The sequence below is a fragment of the Chinchilla lanigera genome, unplaced genomic scaffold, assembly GCF_000276665.1.
Source record: "Chinchilla lanigera isolate Chin_1 unplaced genomic scaffold, ChiLan1.0 scaffold00016, whole genome shotgun sequence".
NCBI lineage: Eukaryota > Metazoa > Chordata > Mammalia > Rodentia > Chinchillidae > Chinchilla > Chinchilla lanigera.
Genome location: NW_004955417.1, coordinates 12,296,694 through 12,312,776, shown reverse-complemented (window position 1 = coordinate 12,312,776; position 16,083 = coordinate 12,296,694). Strand labels below are relative to the sequence as shown.

At 45.0% G+C, this 16,083-nt stretch overlaps 1 protein-coding gene across 1 annotated transcript in view; it reads right to left on the bottom strand.

Annotated features, from left to right (window-relative positions):
• The window catches only part of Ptdss1 (phosphatidylserine synthase 1), a 58,220-nt gene that overhangs the window by 14,351 nt on the left and 27,786 nt on the right, over positions 1-16,083 (bottom strand). Inside the window, exons 5-9 of the mRNA XM_005381833.2 lie at positions 9,568-9,726; positions 7,848-7,999; positions 6,048-6,189; positions 4,880-4,992; positions 1,978-2,043 (exon numbers count right to left, since the gene is read on the bottom strand). Of these exons, the coding sequence (XP_005381890.1) occupies positions 1,978-2,043; positions 4,880-4,992; positions 6,048-6,189; positions 7,848-7,999; positions 9,568-9,726 (632 nt within the window). The remainder of the gene's footprint in view (positions 1-1,977; positions 2,044-4,879; positions 4,993-6,047; positions 6,190-7,847; positions 8,000-9,567; positions 9,727-16,083) is intronic.

Genomic DNA, 16,083 nt, shown 5'->3' with positions numbered 1-16,083 from the left:
AACTAGTTTAAATCTGCGTTAACATGCCTGCACACATTGTTTCTATTTCCTATTTTCTCATTATTTTTAAAATCCGTATTTGTTTACTTGTTTTTTTGTTTTTTTTTTTTGGTTTTTCTCCGGTACCAGGAACTGAACTCACGACCTTGCGCTTGCCAGGCAGGCGCTTTGCCGCTGAGCTAAATCCCCAGCCCCCCACCTTATCATTCTTAAAGCTGCAGCCACTAGGGTGGGAAATCGGCTTACACCACAGGTTTTGGAAGAAACAAATGACTATGGCCCCTTGTCTCCTGTGGGACTTGCCTAAATCTTGTTAGAGTAACAACATTTTTTTAATCCTTTAAAATTGTAGGTAATGTGACTGACAGTGTCAAGCTGATTGCTTTGGGAGCCACCCAGGGGACTGGAGGAGCACACTCCTGGGGATGTCTGGCTGGGTCGCAGAGGTGTCACCTCGGGTACTACATATGGTGCTGGCCCCTTTCTCTCTGAGACTACTCCCAGCTCTGCTTCCTGACCGCCACGAACAAGGTGGCTTTGCTGCACCACGCCCTTCCATCACGGATGGTCCTGCCTTAGAACCAGACGTCCATGGACTGAATCCTCTGAAACTGTGAGCCAGAGTAAACATCATCTTTCAATTGTGGGTGCCAGGCACTGTGTCCCAAGGAGAAAAGCTAATACAGTAACTCCGCAGAATGTGGAACAAGAATTCACACATGCACACACAGAGAAAAATGTTTTGAAAGAATAAAACTTTTGGCCATTATCTCTGAAAAGCTGACTTCTTTGGGTGATCTTTAGTTTCTTCTACATTCTTTTCTGAAGTTTTATCCACGTGTGTGCATCATTCTTTTGTTTTCTGAGACAGTCATATATGTATTTTAGGCTGTCTTTGAACTCACCATGGACCCCAAACTGGCCTTGAATTCAGGGAGATCTTCCTACCTTAGCCTCTCGAGTGCTGGAATTAAAAGTGGGCAGGACCACACTGCTTTACATCACTTTTTAATTGAAAAAAGGCTATTCTGTATACAACTCTGTGGAAGTAGTGATTTCTTATGGGTTTTCTTGTTTTCTTTATACTGTCACCTGGAACCTAGATGAGGTCTTGTGTGTACACTACTTCAGGAACCAAACTTCTGGTACAGATTTGCTGGACACCTCTGGAACTTCCTTTACTAAGTGAGATGGTAAATTGTTGATGCTTAAGTAGAAAGAATGACTTTCCTGAAATACTGAAGGCAGGGCACATATTTAACAGGGCTATTGGAGGGGTGTTAAACTAGTCTATGATCCCACATCAATTAAATAATATTAAGCTATGATAGAGCATTTATATCTGTGACAAAACAGTAAATTGTAACCATGTGGTTGAGCTAATTCTTTGAATAAAATTGTACTCTGGCACACAGCTGTTTCAAGGGGCCCTTCTGATGCCACAGTGACACGACGTTCGCGTCAGCCCACAACGCAGTCGTGTCCCAAACTCAAGACATTCGGAGGAAATGCAACTGAGCCACTCTCCAATTCATTACCTGAGACCAGATCTCTGAGGTCTTCTATGTGGGAAGTCTTCTTGTTGACTTCCTAATACTTTTTCTTAAAGAAAACAATTTCTGCACCCTCTGTAATTTGCCAGTTTCTCCAATTTAAGTCAAATCAGGGAAGTAAATGTTAAAAGTGAGGGATATCCAGTAAGTCCCTGACTTAGAAACGAGTTCCACTCTGGGAGAATTGTAAGTTGGATTCATCTGCAAGCTGACAAAGTGAGTCTGACATAGTACAGCTATGAAAGTTTACAACATGAATGTTTGCAAGCCAGGGACTTACTGGATTGTCAGTAAAAATAAGAGCAAACCCTGTTCACTTGCCTTCCTAGGGGATTACTCCGAAAGGCACCTGACACGGGGTCAGGAAATACCCAAGACACTCAGGTGCTCAGGTGGCTTTGAAACCTGGCTGTAGGATACTCACCCAAACACCCAGCACTGTGTCCCCACACGTTTGCACTGCGTGTCGGTGAGGTAAGCATAGTACTGCCTGAAAGAACAAAGTTGGCAAAGTTAGAACTCAGAGAGCTTCTGAAAAACCAATTAAGTGCACATATCACGAAGTCACCTTGACAGAATGAAAAGAACGTCCTGCTGGCTCCACACACCCCGGCTGCCCTGTCTAGTTCTACTCAAGAACACAGAAAGCAAGGGCCTAGTCAAATGCTCCTGTGGCAGACTCAAAATTCAGGCGAGGCTGGAGGGAGGGGAGCCCCCTTTGAACAGCCACACTGTTGGCAAAGGCGGTCTTGATTCAGCCTTGGTTCCAAGAGACCCCTACAGCCAGAGTGGAAGCAGTGAGGGGGCTGAGGCAGCCGCTGTCCGAGGAGGTGACTCCAGAGGGTCAACTCCGCAGCTCACTCACTGTCCCCTCTGGCACTTTTAGGACAAAGGGTTTCTGATCTCGACAGGGCAAGAAATAGAAACATGTTTTAGCCCTCGGAAACTGGACCGGAGTCCTAGCTGCACCTCGCTATCGCTGAATGCCACGGACTGTAAATGTTGAAATGCGCAGAGCAATCGAACTATGAGCCACAGACACCCTTTAAACTTTCCAGCTGCCACATTCAAGAGGACATAGAATTCATTGTACAAAGATGTGTTATTCAAACCAATACTTAAACAGACATTTAGATGTTGCAGGGGAGCATTCTACATTGCTCGTTCTGACTCTGTGACACGCCGTCAGTCTGGCTCCTATGGCACATTTCTGTGTGAAGTGGCCATGTGTCTAGCGCTCAGCAGGCACACGTAGTAAGAGGCTGCCGAGTGGGCCTGCGTGGCTTGGAGACTCACAAGCAGCCCCGAGACGCAACCCACCCCTTCAGAGGTAGCGTCTGAATCAGCTCATCACTGTTTCGGGGCTCACAGACTCCCTGAAAGCTTTGATGAAAGCTACCATAAAGGCACACGAAACATGCACACAAAATTCTGCATTAAGTGGGGAGGTAGGGAAGGAAAGGGGCAAAAAGGGAATTAAGATGTGCTGTGTACACACACCAACTCCACACAAGGAACACGAACATTATGTACTGCACACATGCGTAAGGTGGTAAATGAAAAAATGAGGGGAAAAAAAGAATGTGCATCAAGCTGCAGATACCTAAAGCTCATACGTGAAATGCCACCTCTTTACTCGAAAGCCCCTAGTGAACTCTAGTTGTGAAGAATGTAGGTTTTCTTTGCACTCAACATCCATTCCCAATCTGCTTTTAGCAGTTCAGTTGCATTCTTTTCCTTGCAACAGTTCCCTTCTATTGCATTTTATATTATCAAATTAAAAGAATGTTTGCTCAACATCTCTTCAAAGTGGTCACAAAGTCTAAGGAAAAGGGAAGGAAAGGCCATGCGGTGCCTACGATTTGTCTGGAAGCCAAAAGAGCTGCCTCTCCCAGGAGGTCTTGGCCGCTGCTAAGTAGACGGCTGCTCTAAAACCCTCTAGAGCACTTTGCACAGAGACGCGCTGTGGACGCATCCACTTGGATGAGAACGACAGTGGGCAGTGACAGTACAGAAAGTGGTTTCTCTGTCTGTTTTTAAAGAAGGAAATAGAAATTGTGATTTCACAAAAATTTTGAGGTGCTCTCCAAAGTATAAAACATTGAATTTTTAAGTCTCCAGTTTTTTGTTTAGAACATGAACACTAGTGGAATTTCACAGCAAATCAGCTGTGAGGTGCTATTTTGCTTAGTAAGAAGAGATTTCTTTCTCCTCTTACTGGCTTTATTGATTGTTCCTAATTTTATATAAGAACTGCTCCTAATCTTCCTGAAAACAGATGTAAAGTCTCTAATTAAATTGTTTTAAAGGAGGGTGCAGGGCTCCAAACCATCAAGGAAAAACAGCATTTACGAGATTAAGGACTTTAGCCTACCCTGCTTCAAAGGGACGCTGTCACTGTCCTGATCGATTCATAATAAAAAGGAGAAATGGACCCTGTGGCTTTAACTCCACAGGACTCAGACATGTCTTGCTTGGTTTGCTCAATTCCAGATGTGGGTATATAGTTCTTTTGGGGACAGGCGGGGGTTAAGAAAAGATACTAGCTGGGAAGTGAACCCCCCTAGTTGGATAGCTTGTGCGCATATTAAAAACGACGACCCAAGTAACCTTACCATTCCTGAAAAGCCAAGTCTTTCAAATGCTTAGTTTACGTTTCTATCTTGGAAGATCTTTGGTGTAGCTACTGATCGAGGCCACTACTTTATGTCAGTTATAAAATCCAAATGCCACTTCTAAATAAGAAAAATGAAATGCATGGAAATGTTTGGCTTTGCATTGCACTGGGTCACGCAGTGTCCGCGAGGGACAGTCGGTGAGGGACCCCTCCCTCCATGCCCTCCATGAGCACAGAACCTCAACACGCACCACAGGTGTCCTGGAGGACTACAAGGACAATAGTGTAATTGGACCTAAAACGGCTAATAAAGTCTCATTCTGAAAACAATGTCATCTATGACTTCAATTCTACTGTGAGAACTTGTGATCTTTCCAATAATCTCATTTTAAGAAACTTCAGTGTCACTGCTACTCGTATTTTTTTTAACAGACCATAAAAGGAGAAAAAAAAAAGACCAGCGGTGAAAGATTGTGAAAGGATCTGAAATAATGAACAGCATTATTGGTGTGGCATTGATTATTCAATATTTTCTTTTTTTAAGGCCCCAGGAAATGTACTGAGGTCTGAGAGCAAAACATTTACTTCATACTCTGGGTGTTTAATTCTCTGGAAAGGCATTTTCCTGGAAAATCTAGCTGATGTGACTTTCACTATGGCAGGCAGGAGTCAGAGCAGGTTAGCATCTTCAAGTGACAGCCAGAATTACCTCACTGTGGGAGCTGTGATGCACCCAATGAAGAGAATTCTACACCAGCTTAATGGATGACTGGCTTGGAACACAAAGATATGCTTCAGGAAGAAGGTGTTCAATTCAGTCAACTGAAAAGGAAGAGAAGAGATTAGTCTCCTGGCACATCATAGGCCAACATCCCTCACAGAGAGTCTACAGTTAGAAATCATCAGTTACGTTCTGCACATTTTCAGACGATACATGGGGTCTCCCAGGGGCTGCTGTTCAAACTAGTAACAGGCAGGACCACGTAAGTGCTGACCAACTGAGGATCCAGGAGAGGAGTCAGGGGTGGAAAAACACATGGGGGCTCAAGGTATCAGCTATTTGTCATGTTTCCTGCTTCCTATTATTGCTCCAGGGCTCTGGGAAAGAACAGCTTGGAGCAGGAAGCGTGAAGCAGGGGCTGTGGAACGCTCGTGCAGCCAAAGGCAGCTCTTCAAGTCATGCATGAGGGGTTGACCTAAAGTCCACCCAGAGGCAGTGGCGCATTTCCCTAAAGCCGGCACACAGGGAGCGCCTGGCAGCAGCACAAGACTGCAGCCAGGGTGAGGCTGCCTTCTGCTCAGAGCCCAGTTCCACATCTCTACCAAGAAGCAGGGGCTACAGAAAGGTCATGACCGGTACGTAGACTCCTCCATTAGGAGACAGTCCCCTTGTAACCACAGCTTCCCTCCCCTCCAAAAACACTGAGGGACCCATGCCGCCAAAGGGCTCCGCTCCCACGGGACCGCGGAGCTGACCTGCCTCTCTATGCATTTCCCAGAGTCAGGACAGCTGAGCTGGTACAATTCTGACCACCACACACTGAAAGACGAATATAGCAAAGCCTTCTCATTTGTTACTTTGGTCTTGAATGATCAATCTCAAAAGCAAGCCAATGCTTAATCCACTGAGTGACAGATGCTACACATGATCTTTTCCAAGGAATCTAATCTGTGTCCAGTTTAGCTGAAAGATCCCTTTAAAAACACGTCTTCATGATGAAGAAGAGCTCAGGTGTGTAAGAGCACCCTGCTTCATTATTCTATGTGTCAGTTGAAGAATATCGTTATCTTCTAAACTGCTATGCCACAGAAGCTAACACTAATTCTAAATCCCTGATTGCTTTTGTTTTTCCCCAGCTACGGCCTTGTGCAAATACCTGCCAGATGATCATGAAAAGGTATATCCCAGCCACTCTCTGAAAAGATGACTTGGGGTCAAACCATCTGACATAGGTCCAGCTAGCAGGGGTGAACTGCAGCACGGCCCGTTTGATCTTCCCAGTGGTGGTATGAATGTCCCTGTAAGAAGACAATAGTTCTACTGAAAATCCAAAAGGACAAGAAAGGAGGGGACAAATGAACAAAAAAATCAGGAAAAAAGCCAGATGTGGTGGTGCACACCAGTAACTGCAGCACTGGGGAGGCTGAGGCAGGAGGATCACTGTGAGTTCAAGGCCAGCCTGGGTTACACAGTGAATTTAAGACCAACTTACACTACAAAGCAAGACCATGTCTCAAAACAAAACAAACTTAAGGAAGAGCAAAAGTCCACTGATTTTATAGCAAATGCTCAGATTCCTTTCCATTTGATTAGTCTCCATCAAAGGTCTGGGTATCTGATGAGGCAGGTAACAAAGGAACACCGGATGGGGAACTGCACAATAAGGGCACTGTGCAGCACTGCCATCTGGTGTTGCTGAGCTACGGGGCAATCTAACTCGGGAGCTGGTGACAGAAAACTAGAGGCGTTAAAGACCACAAGCTGGAGTCAGCCCAGGAAGAACGTGGATATCAGCAAGTACACTCTTCCCACTGCATCTGTCTCCCAAGGAGGTTGTTATGGTTTAGATCTAAAATGTCTCCCAGTATCACACATTCGGAGGGGGGTTAGAGGAGGCAGGCTGCTGGGGGTAGGACCTGGAAGGTTGTATTCTTGCCCCCTCCTCCTCCTTTCTCTATTTCCTGGCCACCAGCTGGTGCATAGCTTTCCTCTGCCATCCATTCTGCCAAAAAGTCTCTACCTTGGAGCCAGCTGACCATGGACTGAACCCACTGAAACTGAATCAAAATAAACCTCTCTTCCTATAAGTTGTGGGTGTTCATTCCCAGGGATGGGAAATGACTAATACAGATTTTGGCACCCAAGAAGTGGAGTCATTGCTGTGTTTGTACTTGACCACATGGTTTGAAAGTCTTTAGAAGTGGTTTTTGGGAGGAGTTTGGACAGATTTGGAGACACCAGCTAGGAAAGCCTTAGAATGCTTAAGCAAGGATCCGTGAAAGGTTCTGGTTGGAGCAGAAGCCCAGAATGCTGTGAAGAAGGTGGACCTTAAATGCCAGGCTCAGGAGGTTCTGTACAGAAACAAAGACTCCAGTAGAAACTGGACTAGAGGTCTATAATCTCAGCACTCTGAGAGGCTGAGGTAGGAGGATTTCAAGTTTGAACCCATGCAACTTAGCAAGATCCTATCTCAAATGACAAAAGATGTGTGCGTGTGTGGGTGTGGGGATACAGTTCAGTGTGAAGGGCCCTAATTCACTCCCCAGTACCACCAAAAAAAGAGGGGGGTGGTGGGTGAGGTGTTAGAACTCTCTAAATATACAAAGTGGAAATCATAAATGACTTAGCATTCTCTCGGTTAATGTTTAAAATTAGGCTTATAACAGGAGTTTCAATTGCTAATGTGGAATTTATTCCTTATTATAAAAGACTATACTCAAGGCTGGGTGTGGTGGCACATGCCTGTGACACCAGCACTGGGGAGGCTGAGGCAGGAAGACTGCCATGAGTTGGAGGCCACCCTAAGCTATATAGTGAGTTTAAGGCCAGCCTGAACTACATAGCGAGACCCCGTCTCAAACAAAAACAAAAGGACTGTGTTCAAGATGACTGCCAGTGAAGCACTTAAAGCACACAGCAGGCAACACTGTGACTAGTGCCTGAGAAGAGGACTTACTTGAAGCTGGCCCAGTGGTAGGTCCTCATCTCTAAAAACCGGCAAACGACCATGCCCAGCCAGATGCCGCCGCCGTTGCAGAGCAGGATGTCCAGAATGACTTGGTCCCACCAGCACTCAGCAAAATTGGGCAGGAGATGCATGAAGAAAAGCTGCAGGGCACAGACCACGAACAGCACAATGACCAAACTGGGCACCATGCAGAAAGACACACTTCCTTTTGTATTGTATAGCACACTGTTCCAGAAAATGTTATTTTTTTCCTAACGTATAAAAAAAAAAAAAATCACAGTCTATAATCTGACTCCTGTATTTATATTGCAGAAGGTTTGCAAACAACTTTATCCAGGGATATCTTTGTGTGTGTGTGTGTACTCTGTACCAGGAATTGAACTCAGGACCTCATGCTTGCCAGGGAGGCGCTGTGCCACTGAGCTAAATCCCTGGCCTGACAACTTTATCCAAATAGTGTTTCCTTTTGAATACTGGGCTTAACAGACACAAGAGCACCTCTTTTAAAATACACTGCCAAGGAATCACCTCGGCCAATGAGACACAAGGATCTAGGAGGAAAAAGGAGAAAAGTTTTCACACCTCACAAGAAAGTATTGCCATTAACCCTCAAAAACATCAGCTTAAGAAGCTAAGCTACCCACCTCAGAAGTATTCCGTAGATATGTAGGCAAATCAGTGAATAAGCTGTGAAAGCCAAAGATTAGCTCTGGGTGATATGAGGTAGGAAAATGACAGCCGCAAAGGCCGTAGTGCCCTACCGGAGTCACAACAGTGACACTCTTCCCAATAGGCACACGATGTGCACAGTGGGAAGACCAAAGGAATACAAGGCTGCGGACCTGAAGGGGAAGAGCTGGATGCGTAGTCACAACCAGAACCACAAAGGAAGGGAGACTAAGGCCAGCGTTACTGTGGTGACACAAATGCAGTACTGTGGGGACAGAGCAGATCTATTCTGGGGACAAGTGGAGTAGGATTCTAGAAGGAAGACGTACTGCATGGGGACAGTAAGGACAGGAGCGGCTGATTTCACAAGGCAGAGACGGGGATGAGGATGTTCCCGGAAGAGCAGGGCGGAACGGAAACTATTTTGTCCAAAACAAAGGGTGTAGCAGCCGTGTCCAGAGCAGAAGCTCTGCCGTGTGACGGTCCAACTGGCTCCAGGAATGGACTGAGGATGCGGCCAAATTCTGTTCTCGAAGAACAATGTAAGCCTAACAATCATGAATTAGTTCTCCAAATTTCATTTTGCTAATAGTCTTTAAGAATATACCATCTGCCACTGAGACAAACTCTTTCAATCACTGAGATACAGTGCTCTGTTGCAAATTCATTTTTCAGCTACAACCTTCGATACCCTTCGAATGCCTGGATACCTAATTCCACATCTCTCAGACTGGGAACCACTGCGTGGGGAAACCAACCTTTTTATTTCCAAGCAGATCTCCTCTGATCATTTACTTGTCTCACTTGTGATTTCAACTTCCTTCTTTAGTTTCATTTTATCTGTTTCACTTTAAGACTTGTAGAATAGAACATACTTTATTAAACAGACAAGAAGAGTTTTGTTTATTAAACAAGGGCACAGAATATTCTCATGGATCAGTGTAAACAGTTTTGAACCTGAGGTTGGCAAACAGACAAAAACCTGACAACTCTATTCTTCTGACACTTCAGACGCCCACACTGCGCAGTCCCATCTTACCTCAGTTAACTCCCAAGTAATACTGATTGTCCAGCACAGACCATAGCTCCGGATCAACAAGGCCTTCATGGCCCAGCCCCAGAAGTGCCCAAAGGCAAATATGTCGAAGTGACTGACGATCCTCTCCCAGGTGATCACGTGGCAGTTCACCGCGTACTCCTATTTCACAGGAAAAGGGGGCTTACTAATTGAACCCTAGGAATCAACCTGCTCCCAGGATTCAGTCAGTGAATGAACAAATGTCACCCTGACAGATGATACGCCGTGTTCCATTTTAAAAAGTTTTTAAAGAGAGATTTTTTGACTAAACGGACAAGCATCAAGCGTTTTATAGGAGAGGACTGCCTTGCTCTGATGTGCAAACACTGGGTTAAAATGAAAAGCACACTGATTTGACAAAGGTTCAACACAGATTAACAAGTGGCATCTCACACACCACGTCACCTGACCAGAGAGCAGGAACAGAAACGAAAGTTAAAGTCAGTTACAGAAACATAAATTGCAGAATCCAAACACCTTCGGAAATCTAAAAATCATGCATTAAACAGGAAATCATAATGCTTTTTTTAAGTTCAAAAAATTGAGTCCAGTGATGGTAAAAGTACCACATATCAAAACTACAGTGGTTAACTGGAAGTTTAAGGAGAACATAAAGCCTTGAATGCTCATCCTAGAAAAGAACTAGATCACTCAACTTCAGAAATGAAAAGAAAAAAAATAGAATCTCCCGCCCGAAAGTGTATCAGATGCTACATCATTTAAATGCAAAAGAATTCCAAAGTGTTTAAGAATTTGAACTCCTTTTTTAGTATCTTTTTGTTTTGAATACACTCCTTATTTAAGCAAGGTAGTTATGGCTGTACGATGATGTATTTCTCAGCAATCTCTACGCTTGATATCCTTTTTCTCACCAAACTAATCTGATAGGAGGTAGCAAGAGTTGGCAGATATCTATCTATGATCAATTAAATGGAAAAATTCCTGTCATATACATTATAAGGTGTAAGTGGGAAACGTGGAAAAAGGAAGACAAAATTCCAAAGGGATCAGTCAAGATTAGGCCCTGTGAGGAGGGGAAAAGTCTGCCCCCAGCCTCTGGAACAGCAACAACTTTTCCAGGGGCTCCCAGGCCGACAGGGAAACACCCTGAGGCTGACTGGGTGATGTACGGACTAGGCTGCCACTACCCCAAATTCCTTAACCTCTCTACTCTTCTTGTATTCTGGAACAGGCTACTGCTAAGGGCTAGAAAAGGAAAGGGGCAGGTCTATTTGCAGAAAGCTACTTTTAATCACAGGTAGAGACCTTTGTGCTTTTATGCTTCAATTATAGGGGGACATTAAAAAAAAAAAAATCACAGAGATGGAGGGCCAGGGGTTTAGCTCAGCGCCTGGCAAGCACCAGGTCCTGAGTTCGATTCCCAGTACCAAAAAATAAATCACAAAAAGCCAAGTGCATACATCAGCATTAGAATTATGAATGAGCAGGTTTGCTAATTCATCACCTACAGTAGCCCCTGAGGTCTTGATCCTGGGAAGGCCAGGGGCACTGCAGACTGTAGTCTATAGCTGTCCCTTGGTCTCCCAGGAGACTGGTTCCAGGATACCCTGAGGTGCTAAAATCCTAGGATGCTTCAGTCTTTATACAAAATAGTGTCAGATCCGCGTATAAGGGCCGAGATGTAGCTCAGTGGCGCAAGGTCTGCCTGGAAAGCACAAGGCCGAATTCCCAGAAGGAAAAAAAATCTGCATATTACATGTAGTCTTCTGTAGACTTTAAATCACTTCCAGACTACTGATAATGCAATGCAACTGCTATGCAAATAACTTTAGGGAATAATCGTTTAGGGAATAACTGACAAGAAAAAGTCTGCCATGCTAAGTACAGACAAAATTTTCTTTTCCCTAAATATGTTCAATCTGTGGTTGGTTGAATCCAGGGAATCCAAACCAATGGAGACACAGAGCCAACTGTTCTGCATGCAGGTGGGGAGCCACATGCAGGCGCAGGCATGAGGACCAAGGGGGCCAGGCTTTAACCAAAGTCAAAGCCTGGCCAGCCCCGGAGACTGGAAGGAGGCAGGGGCGGGTGGGTGCATGGCAGAACGAGATACAGACAGACCTGCACCTCATAGAGCTTCGTCTTTGTCCCCCACTTTGGCCTTGCTTGCCCAATGTGTAAACAAGTATCTGCCTTTGCTTCCTGTAATTTCTTCATGACAAACAAAACTGTCCTGAAAGTCATCAGTCAGATCATTGTGCATGCGTACGTCAGCATGCGTGTGCACATGTACAAATGTGTGTGCTGGGGACGGGTCGTGGTTAGTAACTCATCCTTCTGCGCATGGAAGGCCCCGAACTCCTGCACACTGCAGGCCTGCAGTCCTAGCTCTCTCACTCCCCTGTGGAGGAATTGGTGATCTAGGGAAAAGAAAAGGCTTCAATCTCTTTTGAGTATTCTGTCTGAAAATTATCTGCCCTCAGACAGCACAGGCTTTATTTGCTCCCTCACAAGGACGGGCCTGTCTTGTGGCAGAAGCTAGTGGGCATCCGACAGGCTAACGGCATCAAATCTGCCTAGATCTGGAGTGGGGGCTATTACGCAGCTTAGGTGGTTAGGTCTAAAGCCATCTGCTCCACTCAGCTTTTATAGGGAGAAATAAGCTGATATTCTGAGCTCTTCCTGTTCCTAAACTGAACTGCAGAGAAGGGTACTGACTCACTCCCTAAAACATCAACACAAGCCATGTAAGCCCCTTGGTTATAAACCTCCCATGGCCTTCTATTACATTTGGAATAAAATGCACTCTTGAGCGGAACTGGCTCAGCCCTGGCAGCCTCCCCAGCCTCAGGCACAGTCTCTGCCTTGCTGTACTCCTCAGCCCCGTACTAAGCCAGCTCTACCCCATCCTGGCTGTCCCCGGTATGGAGTCACTAACACTCCCTGCTTTGCCTGGCTAGCTCCTCCCACCCTTTAGTTGCCAGCCTGCACTCAGCTCTTTTAGACACCTTCACCGGCGTCTCAGGCTGGATTCCGCTTCTCAATGCCAACAGCACCCACTCCTTTTCCTTTCCAGCCCTGCAACCTCACGAGGTAACTGTGCTGCCTTGGTTCTATGACGTGCCCTTTTCGCGCTATATTATTTTGGAAACAGGATGCATATTTCAATGTATTGCAATGGGCGATTCTTTAGTTTCTTTTTTCCCCCTTCTGAAGCCACCCATGTAATTGACAGCGCGTCAGATCTTAAAGTCCATGCTGACTCCCTGAACCCACTGTCGGTCAATCTTAACGTTACAGAGAGACCAGTGGACGGACACCTTGTGCCCTGCAGTGAGACACAGAGCACCACCTTAGGAGGCTGCCGCACTGCACAAACGGGTCTGGAGTCTGGAGCGCCACCCAGTCTCTACCTGCAACTGCCAGTGCGGAGGAAATGCAGGGCAAAGGGGAACACCCAGCGACACCCGCAAATGCGAGCTGCAAATTCCAAACTTGAGAAGCTACCAAATAAATAATATCATTTCTTCAACAAATAAACTTTACAGCAAAAGAAAATGTGCAGAGGGAGGGAAACTACTGATCAAAACAGATGCCTCCAATGCTACCCGTGCAGCAAGTCAGTTAGAAAAAGCATTCATCAGCCAGCTGAAATGTGAACACTGACCGTATGCAGAAATGTAATTTTCATGTTTTAAAAGAGAGAGTCCTTATATTTTAGGTTTAATCTCTGAGAACTATTTAAAAGTAATCTAAGATGGGGAGCGGGGTGTGGTGGCGCACGCCTGTAATCCCAGCACTCAGGAGGCTGAGGCAAGAGGATCATTGCGAGTTCAAGACCAGCCTGGGCTACAAAAAAAAAAAAAAGAAATCTAAAATGGGGAAGAAGAGATGAAAAAGCATTGGGCATATGGTGACAGTTGTCAAAGCTGGGTGTTGGATACCTGGGGACTAAGGATCCCTTCTACTCTTGCATAGGCTTAAAGATTTTTACAACGTTGAAGTTGTCTTAAGCGTTCAATGGCCAACAGTCTGCCTTTGTGGAGACCCTACACCCCAAGAGTCCAGGGCACATGGCCGCCGGCCCCCTCACTAAGCACGGAATTGGGGCATAGGAAAAGCTCAGTTGGTATCTACTACGAGGAAGGCCACTGGGGCAGAACAACTGACTTACTCTGAGGTGTGCTCTCAAAGCTTGGCTGAAGCTTACCACATATATTTTTAGACAGAACCAATATTTATTTTATTCTGCTGCTGAGGACTGAACCCAGGGCCTTGTGAACACTAAGCAAGTATCTCACAATTGAGCTATATACCCTCAGCCCAAAATCAGTATTTTAAAAAGCAGCAAACCATCTAGACAATAAGGTAAGAAAAAAAAAATTTTTTTTTCCAGTACTGGGGAATTGAACCCGGGTCTTTTGCACTGAGCTACATCCCCTGCCCTTTTTAAAATTTTGAGACAGGGTCTCAGTTGCTAAATTACCCAAACTAATCTCAAGCTTAGAATCCTCCTGCTTCAGCCTCCTAGACTCCTGAGATTACGGGTGGCATGAACCATCACGCTTGGCTGAAAATTTGCTTCTAATGGGATTTCAGTAATGCCCTCCATCCAAACCCAATTTAAAATAGAAATTCTAAGGGAAAAAAGGAGCCTGAGTTTCCATGGCCCAGAACCTATTAGGATCAGGAATGGGTGAAGGAGTGGGAAAACTAGATGGACTGAGGAACCAGTGAGTCACAGGCTTTCTGTCTCGTATGAAGGAACTTCTCCTTTCCGCAAATCCTATAAAGCAGAGGCACTGTTCCACAGCCATCAGCGAACAGCTCCTCAGAACTGTGCAAGACTACCTTAAGGAAGTGGAAAGTGAGGAGGGTGGTAAGGAGGGGGCTTTTCAGTTGCCAGAACTCAGGAGACTGCAAGCAGCCTCATGCTTTGCTTGGCCTGACAAGAAAAAATTAGTCAATATAGGAAGACATGATTTTAAAGGCCAGCTGCAGCTACCTTTGAGCTGTAACTGGGACATTCAGATGTCGTTAAATTCCTAAGAACGCTAGATGGCAAGAACACTTTTCGATTAGGTTTCTTCCCATCAAACTGGATCAAGGGAGACACCAGGGTTAACTCCCTGCATGTCGGTGTACTTTGCTCAAAAAGCCTAAAAAGTTGTTTGGGAATCTGGAGAATCATTCTCTCAATTTCTATCTCATAAGATTCCTGCAAGCATGGAGATCTTAGTATATAAACTATACACTTGGAAGCTCAGCTGAAATGGAAAAGAACCGGTCTGGAGGACAGTGAGGGCTACGCAGCATTTGAAGCTGCTCTTTCTTCTGCAAAATGTGCTATGAATACCGAGTATGCATGCGTGAGGCTGGTAAGATAGAAGGCATATAAAGTACCCAGCAATCTCAGTAACCACTCTTGGCCCTACGGTTACCATCATTCGCATTATTGATATAGTTTGCATCTGGAATATCTCCAAAGGGCATGTATTAAAGGCTGAGTGCTATCAGAAGGAGGTGGACTCCGCATGGTGGGCTTGGTGGAGGTTCTAGGGGTTGGAGGGTTCTAGGGGTTTTTGAAGACTGTGTGACGTCATTGTGTCCCCTCTCTGCTTCATGGCTGATATGAGATGAGCAGCTTGTACTGTCACAGGCTCTCACCAGGATGTGCTGCCTTGCCCCAGGCCCAACCAAACAACTATAAACCAAAACAAACCTTTGGTCTTTATAAATTGTTCAGGGAATTTTGTTACAGCAATGGAAGGTTGACTAATACTAACATCATCATCATTATGAGCTGTCATTCAACTTTTGCCATTATTTTCCTTAGACTGAAAAATTCTAAAACATTTTTTCCCTGTGACTTATAAATTCTGCAAACTTGTAGTTGCTTTAATAGTATCTCTTTAAGAAAGTTAAAAATTTAGAAACACTCTTCCAAGAAAGACCTGACCAGGGTCAACTAGGGTGGAACGACCACTTCTTGGACCTTTTATTAAGTCCCTTCATGATGGTATTTCTTGTTTGTCAAAGAAAGTACTGTATGTCTGTGACCTAAATGCTATTCTAATCTCCCTGGGCACCCGAAGGTTTTTCTTCAACCTGTATTAAATATTAGGAAAAAAAACCCCAAAACAAAAACAAAGACAAAACAAAAATAAAAAACCCAAATAAAAAACCAGAAAAAAACATTACAGTATTAAATAGGGTGATACTGATTTTGGTCTTTGTCTGGTTCCTGGCATGGAGCTCTTTCAAAAGCCCTTGTAGTTTCTTGAGTGTAAGGTGCTACTAGGAGCACGTTTTGTTCTAGTATTTGGTCTTTAACCCTAACTCCTAACCCCCTGGAATTACCAGGTGATAAGAGCATCCTTTGTTCTGGCAAGGCAACTCTTGGCAGGCTCATGAACAGGGGCTGTCACCACAGAGACCAATCCCTAATCACAGGCTTAAAGCCTTCAGAGCTACCTCTCATCCTGCAGGGAGGGAGAGAGGATTTGGAGATGGTAA